Raw genomic sequence first — 19502 nt, forward strand, 5'->3', positions numbered from 1 at the left:
TTGGGATAAATGGAAAGACGCTATGCAAGCTGAATTAGATTCTCTTAACAAGAGAAGTGTGTTTGGACCTGTTGTCCTCACACCTAAAGATGTGAACCCGGTAGGTTACAAATGGGTCTTTGTACGAAAACGAAATGAGAAAAATGAAATCACAAGATATAAAGCTAGACTTGTTGCTCAAGGCTTTTCTCAAAGACCTGGAATTGATTATGATGAAACATATTCTCCTGTCATGGATGCAATTACATTTCGATATTTGATCAGTCTTGCAGTTTCTAAGAAATTAGAAATGCGTCTCATGGATGTTGTAACAGCATACTTGTATGGATCGCTAGATAGCGATATTTATATTAAGGTCCCTGAAGGATTTAAAATGCCTGAAGCATTAAATAGAAAACCCAAAAAAATGTATTCAATCAAATTGCAAAGATCTTTGTATGGGTTAAAACAATCAGGGCGCATGTGGTATAATCGTTTAAGCGATTATTTGATAAATAAAGGCTATGTGAATAACCTTATTTGCCCATGCGTTTTTATCAAGAAATCAACATCCGGATTTGTGATTATAGCTGTCTATGTTGACGATTTAAATATTATTGGAACAGACAGTGAGATCAATGAAGCAAGTGTGTACTTAAAGGAAGAATTTGAAATGAAAGATCTTGGAAAAACCAAATATTGTCTTGGTTTACAAATTAAACATATGCACAATGGCGTATTAGTGCATCAGTCAAATTATATAGAAAAGATCTTAAAACGTTTTGGTATGGATAAAGCAAATCCTTTAAGTACTCCTATGGTTAATCGATCACTGAATGTTGAAACTGATCCATTTCGTCCTTGTGGAGAAAATGAGGATATTCTTGGTCCTGAAGTACCATATCTCAGTGCAATCGGAGCACTTATGTATCTCGCTAATTGCACTCGTCCTGACATATCCTTTTCTGTCAATTTATTAGCAAGATTCAGTTCAGCTCCCACGAAGAGACATTGGAATGGAATCAAACATATATTACGTTATCTTCGTGGAAGCACTGATCTTGGTTTATTTTATTCTAACGATTCAAATCTAGAATTGATTGGTTATGCAGATGCAGGTTATTTGTCTGATCCTCATAAGGTTAAGTCTCAAACTGGATATGTATTTACAAGTGGAGGTACTGCAATTTCTTGGCGGTCACAGAATCAAACAATTGTAGCCACTTCCTCAAATCATGCTGAACTTATTGCATTACATGAAGCAAGTAGGGAATGTGTGTGGCTCAGATCAATAACACAACACATTCAAAAATCCTGTGGTCTTCCAGTCCATAAGAGTCCAACTGTTCTATATGAAGATAATGCTGCATGTATAGCACAAATCAAGGAAGGATACGTCAAGAGTGACAGAACCAAACATATACCTCCAAGATTCTTTTCATACACTCAAGAACTCATAAAGAATCAAGAAATTGACATCCAGTATGTTCAATCAAATAACAATTCATCTGATCTCTTCACGAAGGCACTTCCTACAGCAATATTTAGAAAACATGTTCATAATATTGGAATGCGCCATCTGCGAAATACATGAAGGATTATCTATGTTGCAATGAGGGGGAGAAATTACGCACTGCACTCTTTTTCCCTAACTAAAGTTTTTATCCCATTGGGTTTTTCTTTAGTGAGGTTTTTAATGAGGCAGTACGACATAGCGTAATTTAGAATAAACATTTTTGTCATCCAAGGGGGAGTGTTATGAATAGTGTGTGAAATATTATGGATGACAAATTCAAAGTTACCTATCTAATTAGGTGAAAATATTTCAACCCTCCATATTTGACATGCATGTAAATGCATTAATTACATGGTGGGTGAAATTGCCTATAAATAGGTTCCATTCCATGTAAAATTTACAATTGAAAATACTCATCAAAGAAATAAAATTCCTCCTAAATATTTGCTCTCTTGTTGCATTATTGAGTGATCACTAATTATTAATTAGTTTAGTCTATAAGCATTATCTATATTATCGTTAAGTTTATAACACGTTATCAGCACGATCGTTCTATTAGTTTACGATTCTCTAATCCAAGAAAATTCGGTAAAGTATTCCAAAGTTTAATCATGTCAAACCTTACAAAGCTTGAATTTACGGCACTTGATGTATCTGGAAAAAATTATCTGTCATGGATACTAGATGCAAAAATACATCTGCAAGCCTCTGGTCATGAGGACACTATTAAAGAGGGAAATAATGCCTCTACTCAAGATCGTGCAAAAGCAATGATCTTCCTTCGCCATCATCTTGATGAAGGATTAAAAAAAGAATATCTCAGTGAAGATAATCCACTTGTTCTCTGGAATAGTTTAAAAGAACGCTTCGACCATCAGAAGACTGTAATTCTTCCAAAAGCTCGTTATGACTGGATGCATTTAAGATTGCAGGATTTTAAAAGTGTTAGTGAATACAATTCTGCAATATTCCGAATTAGCTCAAAGCTAAAATTGTGTGGAGAAACAATTACTGATGAAGATTTATTAGAAAAAACATTCTCCACTTTTCATGCATCTAATGTGGTACTCCAGCAGCAGTATCGTGAGAAAGGGTTTAAGAAATATTCAGAGCTGATTTCTTGCCTTCTAGTGGCTGAGCAAAATAACGAGCTGTTAATGAAAAATTATGCGGCACGACCCACTGGTTCTGCTCCATTTCCTGAAGTAAATGCGAGCGCATATAGATCTCCTCGTGGTCGTGGTCGTGGCCGTGGTCGTGGTCATGGTTATGGTCGAGGTGGAAATAATTACAACCATGTCGGTTATAATAACTCCTTTAAGCATAAGAATCACCACCAGAAGTGGGATAAGAAGGAGGAGAAACAAGAAAACAGGAACAGTGGACAATACAAACATCAAGTGAAAAATGTCGATAGTAAATGTTATCGATGTGGCATGACTGGGCATTGGTCGCGTACCTGTCGTACGCCCAAACATCTTGTTGAGCTTTACCAAGCTTCCCTCAAGGAAAATGGAAAGAATATAGAAACAAATTTTGTTGCTGATGATGATTTTGACCACAGTCTAATGCATAATGACTCTATAGACATGACACATTTAGATGTTTCTGATTTTCTTGAGAACAATAATAATGAAAACTAATCCAGCATGTATTGTAATGTTTTTATTATTTACTTATGTATTGTTGTGTTATTCTATAATTTCTTATGATGAATTTTTCTTTGTTTGAATTAAGAAGCATATGGATAATTCTCAGCATGTTGTTTCGTCCAAGTTCAGTAATGAAGACATATGTCTTGTGGATAGTGCGACAACCCACACTATACATAAACACCAAAAATATTTTTCAAATCTTAAAAGATGTCAGACAAATGTCAGTACGATATCTGGTAAGGTAAAATTAATTGAAGGCTCCGGAAGAGCTACTATTCTATTACAAGGGGGAACTGTACTTACCATTAATGAAGCATTATTTTCCCCCAAGTCTCAAAGAAACTTGTTGAATTTTAAAGATATTCGTCTGAATAAATTCCATATTGAGACAAAAAATGATGATAATATGGAATATCTTCATATTACAACAAATGTTTCAGGTAAGAAGCATGTAATTGAAAAATTACCCACATTTTCTTCTGGTTTATATTATACATATATAAATGTGGTCGAATCACATATAGCTGAAAAGAAAAAGTATTGTGATGCCTCAATACTAAAACTATGGCATGAAAGATTGGGTCATCCAGGATCAATAATGATGCGGAGAATAATTGAAAGTGCACGAGGACATCCACTGAAAGGTGAGAAAATTCCCCAAGTAAGTAATATGTCATGTACAACTTGTTCTATTGGAAAATTAATTGTGAGACCTTCACCGGCTAAAATTGAGAATGAATCACCTTTATTTCTTGAAAGAATTCAAGGTGATATATGTGGGCCAATTCATCCACCATGTGGACCATTCAGATACTTTATGGTATTGATTGACGCATCCAGCAGATGGTCACATGTTTGTTTATTATCAACTCGCAATGTTGCATTTGCAAGATTTCTTGCTCAAATTATTAAATTGCGTGTTCAATTCCCTGATTACACAATTAAAAGGGTAAGACTTGATAATGCTGGTGAATTCACATCTCAAACATTCAATGATTATTGCATGTCTGTTGGAATCACAGTTGAGCATCCTGTTGCACACGTACATACACAAAATGGTTTAGCTGAATCTCTAGTTAAGCGCCTTCAGCTTATTGCTAGACCATTAATGATGAGAACTAAGCTACCTATCTCTATATGGGGACATGCTATATTACATGCTGCATCATTAATTCGTGTTAGACCTAGTGCATATCATAAATACTCCCCATTACAATTAGCATTTGGTCAAGAACCAGATATTGCCCATCTTAGGGTTTTTGGTTGTGCTGTATACGTGCCAATTGCACCACCACAACGCACAAAAATGGGTCCTCAAAGAAGATTGGGAATATACGTTGGTTATGTGTCTGCATCCATAATTAGGTATCTTGAACCTTTAACAGGTGATGTTTTTACAGCACGTTTCGCCGATTGTCATTTTAATGAAGAAGAGTTCCCACCATTAGGGGGAGAAAATAAACAATCAGATAAAAATATTGCATGGTGTGAACCTTCATTATTGCATCTTGATCCTTGCACAAAACAATGTGAAACAGAAGTTCAAAAGATTGTGCATTTGCAAGCTGTTGCAAATCAATTACCTGACGCATTTACAGATACAAAAAGAGTGACTAAATCATATATACCAGCAGTTAATGCCCCTGCTAGAGTTGAGATTCCAAAAGAGAATTCTGAAAATAAAGTCGCTCATGAATCAAAGACACGCCAGAAGCGTGGAAGACCGATCGGTTCAAGAAATAAAAATCCTAGGAAAAGAAAAGGAGCAGAAAATCTCGATCATGCTAGCAAAGAGAAAGGTGTTCCTGAAGAAACACAAGATAAAGAAAATACTCCAGAAGAAGAAATAAATGAGGTTAACCAAGGCAATGCCCCAGAAGAGGATATGAATGTAATTAATCAAGACAGTACCCTAGAAGAGGACACAAATGAGAATAACGAAGAAATCTCAATTAATTACAATAATACAAAGATTGTGTGGAATCGAGACACAATGGAAAATATTGACGAAATTTTCTCTTATGCTGTTGCATGTGATATCATAAATGGAAATGAGGATCCCGAACCGAGATCGGTTATTGAATGTCAAAATAGACATGATTGGGATAAATGGAAAGACGCTATGCAAGCTGAATTAGATTCTCTTAACAAGAGAAGTGTGTTTGGACCTGTTGTCCTCACACCTAAAGATGTGAACCCGGTAGGTTACAAATGGGTCTTTGTACGAAAACGAAATGAGAAAAATGAAATCACAAGATATAAAGCTAGACTTGTTGCTCAAGGCTTTTCTCAAAGACCTGGAATTGATTATGATGAAACATATTCTCCTGTCATGGATGCAATTACATTTCGATATTTGATCAGTCTTGCAGTTTCTAAGAAATTAGAAATACGTCTCATGGATGTTGTAACAGCATACTTGTATGGATCGCTAGATAGCGATATTTATATTAAGGTCCCTGAAGGATTTAAAATGCCTGAAGCATTAAATAGAAAACCCAAAAAAATGTATTCAATCAAATTGCAAAGATCTTTGTATGGGTTAAAACAATCAGGGCGCATGTGGTATAATCGTTTAAGCGATTATTTGATAAATAAAGGCTATGTGAATAACCTTATTTGCCCATGCGTTTTTATCAAGAAATCAACATCCGGATTTGTGATTATAGCTGTCTATGTTGACGATTTAAATATTATTGGAACAGACAGTGAGATCAATGAAGCAAGTGTGTACTTAAAGGAAGAATTTGAAATGAAAGATCTTGGAAAAACCAAATATTGTCTTGGTTTACAAATTAAACATATGCACAATGGCGTATTAGTGCATCAGTCAAATTATATAGAAAAGATCTTAAAACGTTTTGGTATGGATAAAGCAAATCCTTTAAGTACTCCTATGGTTAATCGATCACTGAATGTTGAAACTGATCCATTTCGTCCTTGTGGAGAAAATGAGGATATTCTTGGTCCTGAAGTACCATATCTCAGTGCAATCGGAGCACTTATGTATCTCGCTAATTGCACTCGTCCTGACATATCCTTTTCTGTCAATTTATTAGCAAGATTCAGTTCAGCTCCCACGAAGAGACATTGGAATGGAATCAAACATATATTATGTTATCTTCGTGGAAGCACTGATCTTGGTTTATTTTATTCTAACGATTCAAATCTAGAATTGATTGGTTATGCAGATGCAGGTTATTTGTCTGATCCTCATAAGGTTAAGTCTCAAACTGGATATGTATTTACAAGTGGAGGTACTGCAATTTCTTGGCGGTCACAGAATCAAACAATTGTAGCCACTTCCTCAAATCATGCTGAACTTATTGCATTACATGAAGCAAGTAGGGAATGTGTGTGGCTCAGATCAATAACACAACACATTCAAAAATCCTGTGGTCTTCCAGTCCATAAGAGTCCAACTGTTCTATATGAAGATAATGCTGCATGTATAGCACAAATCAAGGAAGGATACGTCAAGAGTGACAGAACCAAACATATACCTCCAAGATTCTTTTCATACACTCAAGAACTCATAAAGAATCAAGAAATTGACATCCAGTATGTTCAATCAAATAACAATTCATCTGATCTCTTCACGAAGGCACTTCCTACAGCAATATTTAGAAAACATGTTCATAATATTGGAATGCGCCATCTGCGAAATACATGAAGGATTATCTATGTTGCAATGAGGGGGAGAAATTACGCACTGCACTCTTTTTCCCTAACTAAAGTTTTTATCCCATTGGGTTTTTCTTTAGTGAGGTTTTTAATGAGGCAGTACGACATAGCGTAATTTAGAATAAACATTTTTGTCATCCAAGGGGGAGTGTTATGAATAGTGTGTGAAATATTATGGATGACAAATTCAAAGTTACCTATCTAATTAGGTGAAAATATTTCAACCCTCCATATTTGACATGCATGTAAATGCATTAATTACATGGTGGGTGAAATTGCCTATAAATAGGTTCCATTCCATGTAAAATTTACAATTGAAAATACTCATCAAAGAAATAAAATTCCTCCTAAATATTTGCTCTCTTGTTGCATTATTGAGTGATCACTAATTATTAATTAGTTTAGTCTATAAGCATTATCTATATTATCGTTAAGTTTATAACACGTTATCAGCACGATCGTTCTATTAGTTTACGATTCTCTAATCCAAGAAAATTCGGTAAAGTATTCCAAAGTTTAATCATGTCAAACCTTACAAAGCTTGAATTTACGGCACTTGATGTATCTGGAAAAAATTATCTGTCATGGATACTAGATGCAAAAATACATCTGCAAGCCTCTGGTCATGAGGACACTATTAAAGAGGGAAATAATGCCTCTACTCAAGATCGTGCAAAAGCAATGATCTTCCTTCGCCATCATCTTGATGAAGGATTAAAAAAAGAATATCTCAGTGAAGATAATCCACTTGTTCTCTGGAATAGTTTAAAAGAACGCTTCGACCATCAGAAGACTGTAATTCTTCCAAAAGCTCGTTATGACTGGATGCATTTAAGATTGCAGGATTTTAAAAGTGTTAGTGAATACAATTCTGCAATATTCCGAATTAGCTCAAAGCTAAAATTGTGTGGAGAAACAATTACTGATGAAGATTTATTAGAAAAAACATTCTCCACTTTTCATGCATCTAATGTGGTACTCCAGCAGCAGTATCGTGAGAAAGGGTTTAAGAAATATTCAGAGCTGATTTCTTGCCTTCTAGTGGCTGAGCAAAATAACGAGCTGTTAATGAAAAATTATGCGGCACGACCCACTGGTTCTGCTCCATTTCCTGAAGTAAATGCGAGCGCATATAGATCTCCTCGTGGTCGTGGTCGTGGCCGTGGTCGTGGTCATGGTTATGGTCGAGGTGGAAATAATTACAACCATGTCGGTTATAATAACTCCTTTAAGCATAAGAATCACCACCAGAAGTGGGATAAGAAGGAGGAGAAACAAGAAAACAGGAACAGTGGACAATACAAACATCAAGTGAAAAATGTCGATAGTAAATGTTATCGATGTGGCATGACTGGGCATTGGTCGCGTACCTGTCGTACGCCCAAACATCTTGTTGAGCTTTACCAAGCTTCCCTCAAGGAAAATGGAAAGAATATAGAAACAAATTTTGTTGCTGATGATGATTTTGACCACAGTCTAATGCATAATGACTCTATAGACATGACACATTTAGATGTTTCTGATTTTCTTGAGAACAATAATAATGAAAACTAATCCAGCATGTATTGTAATGTTTTTATTATTTACTTATGTATTGTTGTGTTATTCTATAATTTCTTATGATGAATTTTTCTTTGTTTGAATTAAGAAGCATATGGATAATTCTCAGCATGTTGTTTCGTCCAAGTTCAGTAATGAAGACATATGTCTTGTGGATAGTGCGACAACCCACACTATACATAAACACCAAAAATATTTTTCAAATCTTAAAAGATGTCAGACAAATGTCAGTACGATATCTGGTAAGGTAAAATTAATTGAAGGCTCCGGAAGAGCTACTATTCTATTACAAGGGGGAACTGTACTTACCATTAATGAAGCATTATTTTCCCCCAAGTCTCAAAGAAACTTGTTGAATTTTAAAGATATTCGTCTGAATAAATTCCATATTGAGACAAAAAATGATGATAATATGGAATATCTTCATATTACAACAAATGTTTCAGGTAAGAAGCATGTAATTGAAAAATTACCCACATTTTCTTCTGGTTTATATTATACATATATAAATGTGGTCGAATCACATATAGCTGAAAAGAAAAAGTATTGTGATGCCTCAATACTAAAACTATGGCATGAAAGATTGGGTCATCCAGGATCAATAATGATGCGGAGAATAATTGAAAGTGCACGAGGACATCCACTGAAAGGTGAGAAAATTCCCCAAGTAAGTAATATGTCATGTACAACTTGTTCTATTGGAAAATTAATTGTGAGACCTTCACCGGCTAAAATTGAGAATGAATCACCTTTATTTCTTGAAAGAATTCAAGGTGATATATGTGGGCCAATTCATCCACCATGTGGACCATTCAGATACTTTATGGTATTGATTGACGCATCCAGCAGATGGTCACATGTTTGTTTATTATCAACTCGCAATGTTGCATTTGCAAGATTTCTTGCTCAAATTATTAAATTGCGTGTTCAATTCCCTGATTACACAATTAAAAGGGTAAGACTTGATAATGCTGGTGAATTCACATCTCAAACATTCAATGATTATTGCATGTCTGTTGGAATCACAGTTGAGCATCCTGTTGCACACGTACATACACAAAATGGTTTAGCTGAATCTCTAGTTAAGCGCCTTCAGCTTATTGCTAGACCATTAATGATGAGAACTAAGCTACCTATCTCTATATGGGGACATGCTATATTACATGCTGCATCATTAATTCGTGTTAGACCTAGTGCATATCATAAATACTCCCCATTACAATTAGCATTTGGTCAAGAACCAGATATTGCCCATCTTAGGGTTTTTGGTTGTGCTGTATACGTGCCAATTGCACCACCACAACGCACAAAAATGGGTCCTCAAAGAAGATTGGGAATATACGTTGGTTATGTGTCTGCATCCATAATTAGGTATCTTGAACCTTTAACAGGTGATGTTTTTACAGCACGTTTCGCCGATTGTCATTTTAATGAAGAAGAGTTCCCACCATTAGGGGAGAAAATAAACAATCAGATAAAAATATTGCATGGTGTGAACCTTCATTATTGCATCTTGATCCTTGCACAAAACAATGTGAAACAGAAGTTCAAAAGATTGTGCATTTGCAAGCTGTTGCAAATCAATTACCTGACGCATTTACAGATACAAAAAGAGTGACTAAATCATATATACCAGCAGTTAATGCCCCTGCTAGAGTTGAGATTCCAAAAGAGAATTCTGAAAATAAAGTCGCTCATGAATCAAAGACACGCCAGAAGCGTGGAAGACCGATCGGTTCAAGAAATAAAAATCCTAGGAAAAGAAAAGGAGCAGAAAATCTCGATCATGCTAGCAAAGAGAAAGGTGTTCCTGAAGAAACACAAGATAAAGAAAATACTCCAGAAGAAGAAATAAATGAGGTTAACCAAGGCAATGCCCCAGAAGAGGATATGAATGTAATTAATCAAGACAGTACCCTAGAAGAGGACACAAATGAGAATAACGAAGAAATCTCAATTAATTACAATAATACAAAGATTGTGTGGAATCGAGACACAATGGAAAATATTGACGAAATTTTCTCTTATGCTGTTGCATGTGATATCATAAATGGAAATGAGGATCCCGAACCGAGATCGGTTATTGAATGTCAAAATAGACATGATTGGGATAAATGGAAAGACGCTATGCAAGCTGAATTAGATTCTCTTAACAAGAGAAGTGTGTTTGGACCTGTTGTCCTCACACCTAAAGATGTGAACCCGGTAGGTTACAAATGGGTCTTTGTACGAAAACGAAATGAGAAAAATGAAATCACAAGATATAAAGCTAGACTTGTTGCTCAAGGCTTTTCTCAAAGACCTGGAATTGATTATGATGAAACATATTCTCCTGTCATGGATGCAATTACATTTCGATATTTGATCAGTCTTGCAGTTTCTAAGAAATTAGAAATGCGTCTCATGGATGTTGTAACAGCATACTTGTATGGATCGCTAGATAGCGATATTTATATTAAGGTCCCTGAAGGATTTAAAATGCCTGAAGCATTAAATAGAAAACCCAAAAAAATGTATTCAATCAAATTGCAAAGATCTTTGTATGGGTTAAAACAATCAGGGCGCATGTGGTATAATCGTTTAAGCGATTATTTGATAAATAAAGGCTATGTGAATAACCTTATTTGCCCATGCGTTTTTATCAAGAAATCAACATCCGGATTTGTGATTATAGCTGTCTATGTTGACGATTTAAATATTATTGGAACAGACAGTGAGATCAATGAAGCAAGTGTGTACTTAAAGGAAGAATTTGAAATGAAAGATCTTGGAAAAACCAAATATTGTCTTGGTTTACAAATTAAACATATGCACAATGGCGTATTAGTGCATCAGTCAAATTATATAGAAAAGATCTTAAAACGTTTTGGTATGGATAAAGCAAATCCTTTAAGTACTCCTATGGTTAATCGATCACTGAATGTTGAAACTGATCCATTTCGTCCTTGTGGAGAAAATGAGGATATTCTTGGTCCTGAAGTACCATATCTCAGTGCAATCGGAGCACTTATGTATCTCGCTAATTGCACTCGTCCTGACATATCCTTTTCTGTCAATTTATTAGCAAGATTCAGTTCAGCTCCCACGAAGAGACATTGGAATGGAATCAAACATATATTACGTTATCTTCGTGGAAGCACTGATCTTGGTTTATTTTATTCTAACGATTCAAATCTAGAATTGATTGGTTATGCAGATGCAGGTTATTTGTCTGATCCTCATAAGGTTAAGTCTCAAACTGGATATGTATTTACAAGTGGAGGTACTGCAATTTCTTGGCGGTCACAGAATCAAACAATTGTAGCCACTTCCTCAAATCATGCTGAACTTATTGCATTACATGAAGCAAGTAGGGAATGTGTGTGGCTCAGATCAATAACACAACACATTCAAAAATCCTGTGGTCTTCCAGTCCATAAGAGTCCAACTGTTCTATATGAAGATAATGCTGCATGTATAGCACAAATCAAGGAAGGATACGTCAAGAGTGACAGAACCAAACATATACCTCCAAGATTCTTTTCATACACTCAAGAACTCATAAAGAATCAAGAAATTGACATCCAGTATGTTCAATCAAATAACAATTCATCTGATCTCTTCACGAAGGCACTTCCTACAGCAATATTTAGAAAACATGTTCATAATATTGGAATGCGCCATCTGCGAAATACATGAAGGATTATCTATGTTGCAATGAGGGGGAGAAATTACGCACTGCACTCTTTTTCCCTAACTAAAGTTTTTATCCCATTGGGTTTTTCTTTAGTGAGGTTTTTAATGAGGCAGTACGACATAGCGTAATTTAGAATAAACATTTTTGTCATCCAAGGGGGAGTGTTATGAATAGTGTGTGAAATATTATGGATGACAAATTCAAAGTTACCTATCTAATTAGGTGAAAATATTTCAACCCTCCATATTTGACATGCATGTAAATGCATTAATTACATGGTGGGTGAAATTGCCTATAAATAGGTTCCATTCCATGTAAAATTTACAATTGAAAATACTCATCAAAGAAATAAAATTCCTCCTAAATATTTGCTCTCTTGTTGCATTATTGAGTGATCACTAATTATTAATTAGTTTAGTCTATAAGCATTATCTATATTATCGTTAAGTTTATAACACCCTTATAATTTTGATCTACAATTTACTTCAATATTCGGGTGTAATCGGTTATTCTATCGATATATACAAAAAAATAATATTTCGATAAATTTATCTTAAATATACTCTTAGAGTTTTGTAAATGGTTCAGTTATGCCTTTCTTGTGAAATATAAGACAAATTTATCAGACACTTATTATGTCATTCATACTTTGATATAAATATTACGGGCAAAATTGAACATTTTCCCTTAGGCAAATGGGTCGAGTCTCAACTCAAGCTCCATGGTCTACAAATAAGCCCAATCTAACACGTATGGATCAAGCACATGTCAGTTTCACTGTTTGATAGAATATTATCAGATATATACCTGTTTATGGGCTGGGTTTTGTATGGATTCAGGCTAGATTCCCCCAACTTTAATTTTTGAAACTTTTTTTTATAAAAATAATGGAGAGAGAAAATTTTAAAAAGAGATAATTCAAATTTTTAGAGATAATTTTTTTAAAAGAAAATGTTTATAAATTTTAGGTGAAAATATTTGGAAAGGTGAAAATTTATAAAATTTAGAGAATGGAGTTGGATTGATATACAACAAAATAATTCTAATCGCATATTTAGTGAGAAATTTTTTTAATGAAAATATTTCTGTAAAAATATATATGAAAATTTATTTAAAATAATAAAATTTTAATTAAACAGAAATTTAACTGAAAATGAATTGGCACCAAATATAAAAATTTATTTGAACATGAATTTCAAATTGAATTTATTTATAAATAAAATGAATTCCACTCTAAAATTAAACTAAACAATACATAAAATATGTTTATTACATAAATGTTGTTTACTCAATGTATGTAAACCGGTTTACTAGTGGCTTGGAGTGGACTATTAAGCAGACTCTGTAGATTTGATCATTTGAGAGTTGGTCGTTAAAACGGCAGATACAAGTTTCGCATTAATTAATTTGATAGATTTAAATAATTTTTTTAAATATAATTATAACAATACTAAATCAATTATAAATAAATATTTTCTTAGTATAATTATAACAATACTAAAGCTATTATGAATAGATAAACAATTTAATAATTGTATTATGATTACAAACTTTATAAGGAGATAAACAAAATTTACTTTAATAAACAATTAAAGAAAAAAATAGACTACAAATAAAGTAAAATACTTAAATTAAATATTAAAATGCGTAATATTTAAAATATAATTAATTAATGAAATATATAGAAAAACAAAATTCTATCTGATTTATTAGGCATGTTCAGTATTGATGAGCTGATGATATTATTATTAAAACAGAATTCTGCTCAAAGATTGCAGCAGCTGCCTAACAAATTTTCAAATTGATGTTCTCTCAAGATTAATGATGCGTATAGGTTAGGTTTTTAATTCCAAATTAAAATATCTAATTATACTCACTCAGATTCTAATTTCTAAATGCTTACTCATATTTTTGGTAAAACCAACTTTATCATCTACCTAATCCTTAACTGCTATTAAGTATTAACATTAAGAATACAATTTTTTTCTCTTTTTTTTCTTTATAAAATAAAATAAAATTTAATTTACTTTAATACATTAAATATTTATGCTAACCCACAATCGACAGGAGATAATAATATATGTATGTAAAAAGTGTTTATTAAATTTCCATATATATATAAAAAATAGAATGATAAGATTATCATATCGAAAAAATTAAAAAAAAAATTGGTTAATTTTTCAATTATATTTATTTTCTAAATCATTTTGTATCTAATTTTTTTTCTTAATTTGTATCTAAACTTGTAGCGTGGAATCATTTAGTTCTTTTCTTAATTTCCGACAACACTGGTTTAATTATTTTCTAGTCATAATTTTATTACATTATTCTTTTCTCTTACTTTTCTTTAAAAAAACTTCTGACAGCATCCTAGGCTAGAGCGTACCCCAAGTTCTATGTAATTCCGTCCTTACATAGATGCATTGTAGATGTATTATAGGCCTATGCATCGGTCGGTTTCGGTTGGTTCGGTGAACCGAACCGAAAAAACCAAAACTGAAAATAGGCCAAAATTCAAAACCGAATCGGTTCCGAAATAGACCAAAAACCGAAATTGAACCGAACCGAAAATTCGATTCGGTTCGGTTAAAAACCGATTTTTTTAATTTTTTTTTCCAGTTTTTTAATATAAAAAATTAAAAAAACATTGATTAATAATAATTTTATATATGTTGTTTGTATATTTTATCTATTATAATAAATTTATTAACTTATATATTACATATTATTAAAGAATAAATACTAAAAAAGTATAAATAAACATATAAATTTTAAAATTTTCAAAAAAAAAATAAAAATAATTTGTTATTCGGTTTTTCGGTCGGTTCGGTTTGTAAAAACCTAAAACCAAATTGAAAACCGAATATTAAATTTTTAGATTGACAAAAACCAAACTAAACCGTTTTAACTAAAAAACCGAACCAATCTTGAAACTTCGGTTCGGTTCAGTTCGATTTTTCGGTTCAATTCGGTTTTTGCACACCCCTAGATGTATAGATTATAAAATATGTATCACTGGTGTGATATCGAGTATTTTTGAAGTATTTGATATATATTTGTAATGTATATTTTAGCCTAGTTAAATAATGATACACATCAAAATGTAATTAACAATTTGGAATCAACCATCCAAAGGTTGAGTAATCATATTGAAAAGAAAAATTAAGAAAAAAAATACTAATAAAAATGTGTTTTCTTTTTAAAAAAAAAACTCTTTAAAACGTGTTTATTATAAAGCAGCAGCAAACGAATCCTTTCTCAAGTCTCATCATTCACAAAATCACTGTCGTTTCCGATTCTCCACAATACACCTGCCAACTCACTAAATCCCGCCGAAAATGGCGGCCAATTCGCCGCTCAAAACCCCTTTAAACACCACCATACCCGCCGCCGCCGCCAAAATTCCAAAACTTTCATATTTTCTTCCGGCAATTAACAACAGCCCGTCACCATCAAAATCCAAAATTCTGACAGTTTCTTGCGACAGTAGTAGTAATAATCAGAATTTAGGATTCACATTTTTATCAGGCGGAGCTGATCACATTTTACAAAGCTCGTCTCTTTCACTTCCGTCGTCGGTTTCTATGGCGGCCGCTTCAGCATCGGATTCGTCGTTGAAAACCATGAAACGGGTCTGTCTTTTTTACTGCGACGAGACTAAACCCTTAGCAGAGCGTGTCGCTGCTGAATCCGACGCAATTGAGCTCCGGTCAATCACATGGAGGTGATAAGGATTTATTTCAACCTTTTGTTTTATAATTGGTCTAAGTCACATTTTTTCGGATGTTGTAATTTTATCTAAATTTTTAATTTTTATAATGGTAGCCTAATTTCAATATTTCATTGCAATTTTAACCTTTTTTTTCAATTAATCTAATTTTCTCAACTTTTCATTTCAATACAATAGCGATTAGCTTTATTTGGCTTCTTTTTTTCAATTCTTTTCTTCAAATTTGTTGTTTTTTAATTTTAATTATCAAAAAAGTTAGAGAATTTATAGTTAGATTTTAACGTTATTTTTTTTATTTTTTCCAAAATTTGAAGCTAAATTTTAAATTTTTGAAAAATGAGTTTTGCTAATTAAGTTAATTTATAACTGAATATTGAAACAATAAATTAATAAAAAAATTTGGCTAAAATTGCAATGAAATGTTGAAATTATTTTGTTATTAATAAATTAATTTTTTTTGATAATTGCAACAATCTGTAAACTTTTGAATTTATTTTACTATTAGACCTCTGTAATTTGAATACTTGGATTTTTGTTTTATATAGATAGTGTTCCGACTACTAGAATCTCATTGATAGATGTTAGTTACAAACGGAATTTGAACCCAGGACTCATGATGCATTTGGAGACGCCTAACCCTCATTCATTGGCATTTGAATAGTTGGTTGGTGAATTACTTATTGAAGTTGTGATTTAATTGAATTTTTGTAGGAAATTTGAAGATGGATTTCCTAATTTGTTCATACCAAATGCACAAGCAATTCGAGGGCAACATGTAGCGTTTCTGGCGTCATTTAGTTCACCAAAAGTGATATTTGAGCAACTTTCAATAATTTATGCATTGCCCAAATTGTTTATATCTTCTTTCACTTTAGTCCTTCCTTTTTTTCCTACTGGTACTTCTGAGCGTATGGAGGACGAAGGAGATGTTGCTACTGCTTTTACTCTTGCAAGGATTTTATCAAACATACCCACTTCAAGAGGAGGACCTACCAGTTTAGTCATTTTTGATATTCATGCCTTGCAGGTTATACTCTTGTGTTTGTTTGTTTTGATTTGTGATTTCTGAAGTTCATTTCTTGTGGCGATTTTGTAATGTTTCTTTGTTTTTGTGCATTTTTGTAGGAAAGATTCTATTTTGGTGATAATATATTGCCCTTCTTTGAGAGTGGCATACCTCTGCTTCTAAATCGGCTTCAGCAACTTCCTGATTCTGATAATGTAAGGCTTTGATTCGTATGTTTACGATTTTTTTTCGTGTTTCTGAGGTGATCCGCTATGATTCTACATAAATATAACATTCATTTCATGCAAATTTTATCTGGAACCCTGTTTTTGGGTAGATGAGATTGGCTATTACTATCTATGCTCAGAGATGTGTTTTTTCTCCTTCGATTTTCAGATAGCAATAGCTTTTCCTGATGATGGTGCATGGAAAAGATTCCATAACCAGCTGCAGCATTTTCCCACGGTATCTACGTTTTTACATTATTTCTGCAACATAGGCGTTACTTGGCTAATAAATGCAATCATTATAGCCATTTTCATTTCTGACTGCTCGAATGGGTTTATGAGAATATGCTTAATTCTTCTCAATGCCTTCGTCTTTTGTGTCTCGAGTTCATTCAGAACTTCTACCATCAAAGGAATTTATATTTACGGACAAATTTGCTATTTAAACCAGTTTTTTGGCCAGCAAGGTATTTTTACTTAGACATGTTCCCGAAATTGGGGCTCTTGGCTTGTTATCCATAGCTGTGGATGTATAGGAAGTCATGTTCTGTCCTTTAATGGCTAACCATCCTTATGCTGGATAGTAAATGAAACAAGTTTTAATCTTCTTCCACATATTTAAGATTACCGATTTGAACGACTCATTATGTTTGCATACGTCAAACTAACTCCGCATGTGCTTGTAAATACTTTTGTTCCACTGTATTGACGGTCTTTTTGTTTTAGTCATACAACAATTTTTGTGCATGCTAATGACTTCATTGTGGACTACTCTGCTAAGTAATTTTGCATGTGTTGGTATGCAGATTGTATGCACTAAAGTTCGGGAAGGTAACCAAAGAATTGTGCGTATCAAGGAGGGGGACCCTCGAGGAAAACATGTTGTGATTGTTGATGATTTAGTTCAATCAGGCGGCACACTAATTGAATGCCAGGTACTGACTGCTTATGCATGGTGTGTTTTCTCCTTCTGTCTGATACACGTTTTATAGGTTTTTTACTTGCGATTCGAACTAATCATGTGTTTCAAAAACTTAAACTACTATAGAATCAATTTTAAATGGAAAATCAATAGATTTAGATAAGCTTGGTCTGGTTAAACTTTCTAGTCTCAACTGTTTGTTCTTGACCATTTTCTGTTGTTTAACTTTTGTAAATCGAAAGACTTACCGGATTTCTCCTCGTAATTTGTAGAAAGTATTAGCTAATCATGGAGCAACAAGAATAAGTGCTTATGTCACTCATGGAATTTTTCCTAATAGGTCATGGGAACGCTTTGAATTTGATAATGGAGGTATGACATGCATCTATTTGGTTATTCTTTATTTGATCCTTAAACCGATCTCATAAATTTAACTATCGTTTTTAGAAACATTGAAGAGTGAAATTCCTTAATTCGTCACCTTCTCCTCACAAATTTACGTTGCGACAATGTATCACCCTCCTTAGCGTACCAAATAGCGAAGTATGAAATTTCTGCAAAGTCTTGTTAAGCTTACTGATGAAGTGTTACGAAAATTTGTTTTTATCCATAATACATTATCGGCTAACGAAGAGCCCTTGGCAATTTGTTTCAAATTCTGTTGCTTCTGTAGTATTTCTTTCTCACAATCCGATTCCTTCTTTTCTTCGTGTGTCGTTGCTTGTGATACAGGCTATCCAGGGAATGGACTGACCTACTTCTGGATCACAGATTCTTGTCCATCAACAGTGAGAGAGGTGATGAACAAACCACCATTTGAAGTTCTTAGCCTTGCCAGTTCCATAGCAACTGCACTCCAGATCTAACATCTTATCGTCTTTAGCGTAGTTGACATGCGATGGAAATTGTCGAGATACCCAGGTGTTTTTAATCTTTCTTTAATTTTTTTTTCTGCGTGACTGCAGTATCGTGATTCATGGCTGCATAATGTAAATCTATCAGAATTCTTTCATTTTGTTTTCAATTAATTGAAGGTCTGCATCTTTCTAATGTAATTAAACGACTTCTCTGCTACGTTTGGTTAATGGAAGAGAACAAAAAATAATGAAATAAAATATTCTATAATCTGATTTGTGAAATATCTAAGAATATGTATCAATTTTGATATTAATTTTTTTTGAAATTATGTTGTATCATAATTTTAAACTTTAATGTTCAAGATTGGATCCGAAATCTCGGATTTGGAATACCGTTCATGGTTTGAGTAGTGTACTAGAGGTTTGGGTCCGGTGTCAGGGGTTTAGAACAGGATAGGGGTATATGCATTTAGTTCAAATTAAATATAACGGAATTCAAAATGACTCAAAATATTTAAATCGGATCGAACTGAACTAGTAAATCAGCTGCTGATAGCATATAACAATGCCTGTAACTTCTCTTATGCAAATCATTCTGCAAGTAGGCTGATCACATAGATGATTCACTTATGATGGACAACTCTAATAGTGAATTTCCTTTGTTAGAACAAATGTTAACAAGTGCAATCA

General features: G+C 33.4%; 3 protein-coding genes across 3 annotated transcripts; all 3 read left to right on the forward strand.

Annotated features, from left to right (window-relative positions):
* The first annotated feature begins 1939 nt into the window (after positions 1-1939).
* Positions 1940-3138, forward strand: LOC126657302 (uncharacterized). The gene has a single exon (XM_050351969.2). The coding sequence runs from the start codon at positions 2107-2109 to the stop codon at positions 3136-3138; it is 1032 nt and encodes a 343-aa protein (XP_050207926.1). The 5' UTR covers positions 1940-2106.
* A 4051-nt stretch (positions 3139-7189) lies between these two features.
* On the forward strand, positions 7190-8388 carry LOC126657303 (uncharacterized). Its single transcript, XM_050351971.2, has one exon. It carries the CDS (start codon positions 7357-7359, stop codon positions 8386-8388), a length of 1032 nt encoding a protein of 343 aa, XP_050207928.1. The 5' UTR covers positions 7190-7356.
* Positions 8389-15320: 6932 nt separating this feature from the next.
* On the forward strand, positions 15321-19094 carry LOC126657650 (ribose-phosphate pyrophosphokinase 4). Its single transcript, XM_050352363.2, has 7 exons — positions 15321-15794; positions 16512-16827; positions 16926-17021; positions 17203-17271; positions 17840-17968; positions 18228-18327; positions 18688-19094. Exons 1-7 carry the CDS (start codon positions 15409-15411, stop codon positions 18819-18821), a joined length of 1230 nt encoding a protein of 409 aa, XP_050208320.1. The 5' UTR covers positions 15321-15408; the 3' UTR covers positions 18822-19094.
* Positions 19095-19502: the final 408 nt, after the last annotated feature.

Source organism: Mercurialis annua, linkage group LG7 (assembly GCF_937616625.2).
Source record: "Mercurialis annua linkage group LG7, ddMerAnnu1.2, whole genome shotgun sequence".
Lineage (NCBI taxonomy): Eukaryota > Viridiplantae > Streptophyta > Magnoliopsida > Malpighiales > Euphorbiaceae > Mercurialis > Mercurialis annua.

Coding starts and splice junctions, on each gene's coding strand:
- LOC126657650 (XM_050352363.2), top strand. CDS start 15,409: ATGGCGGCCAATTCGCCGCTCAAAACCCCTTTAAACACCACCATACCC. Junction 17,969..18,227: donor GCACACTAATTGAATGCCAG/GTACTGACTGCT, acceptor CGTAATTTGTAG/AAAGTATTAGCTAATCATGG. Junction 18,328..18,687: donor CTTTGAATTTGATAATGGAG/GTATGACATGCA, acceptor CTTGTGATACAG/GCTATCCAGGGAATGGACTG.
- LOC126657303 (XM_050351971.2), top strand. CDS start 7,357: ATGTCAAACCTTACAAAGCTTGAATTTACGGCACTTGATGTATCTGGA.
- LOC126657302 (XM_050351969.2), top strand. CDS start 2,107: ATGTCAAACCTTACAAAGCTTGAATTTACGGCACTTGATGTATCTGGA.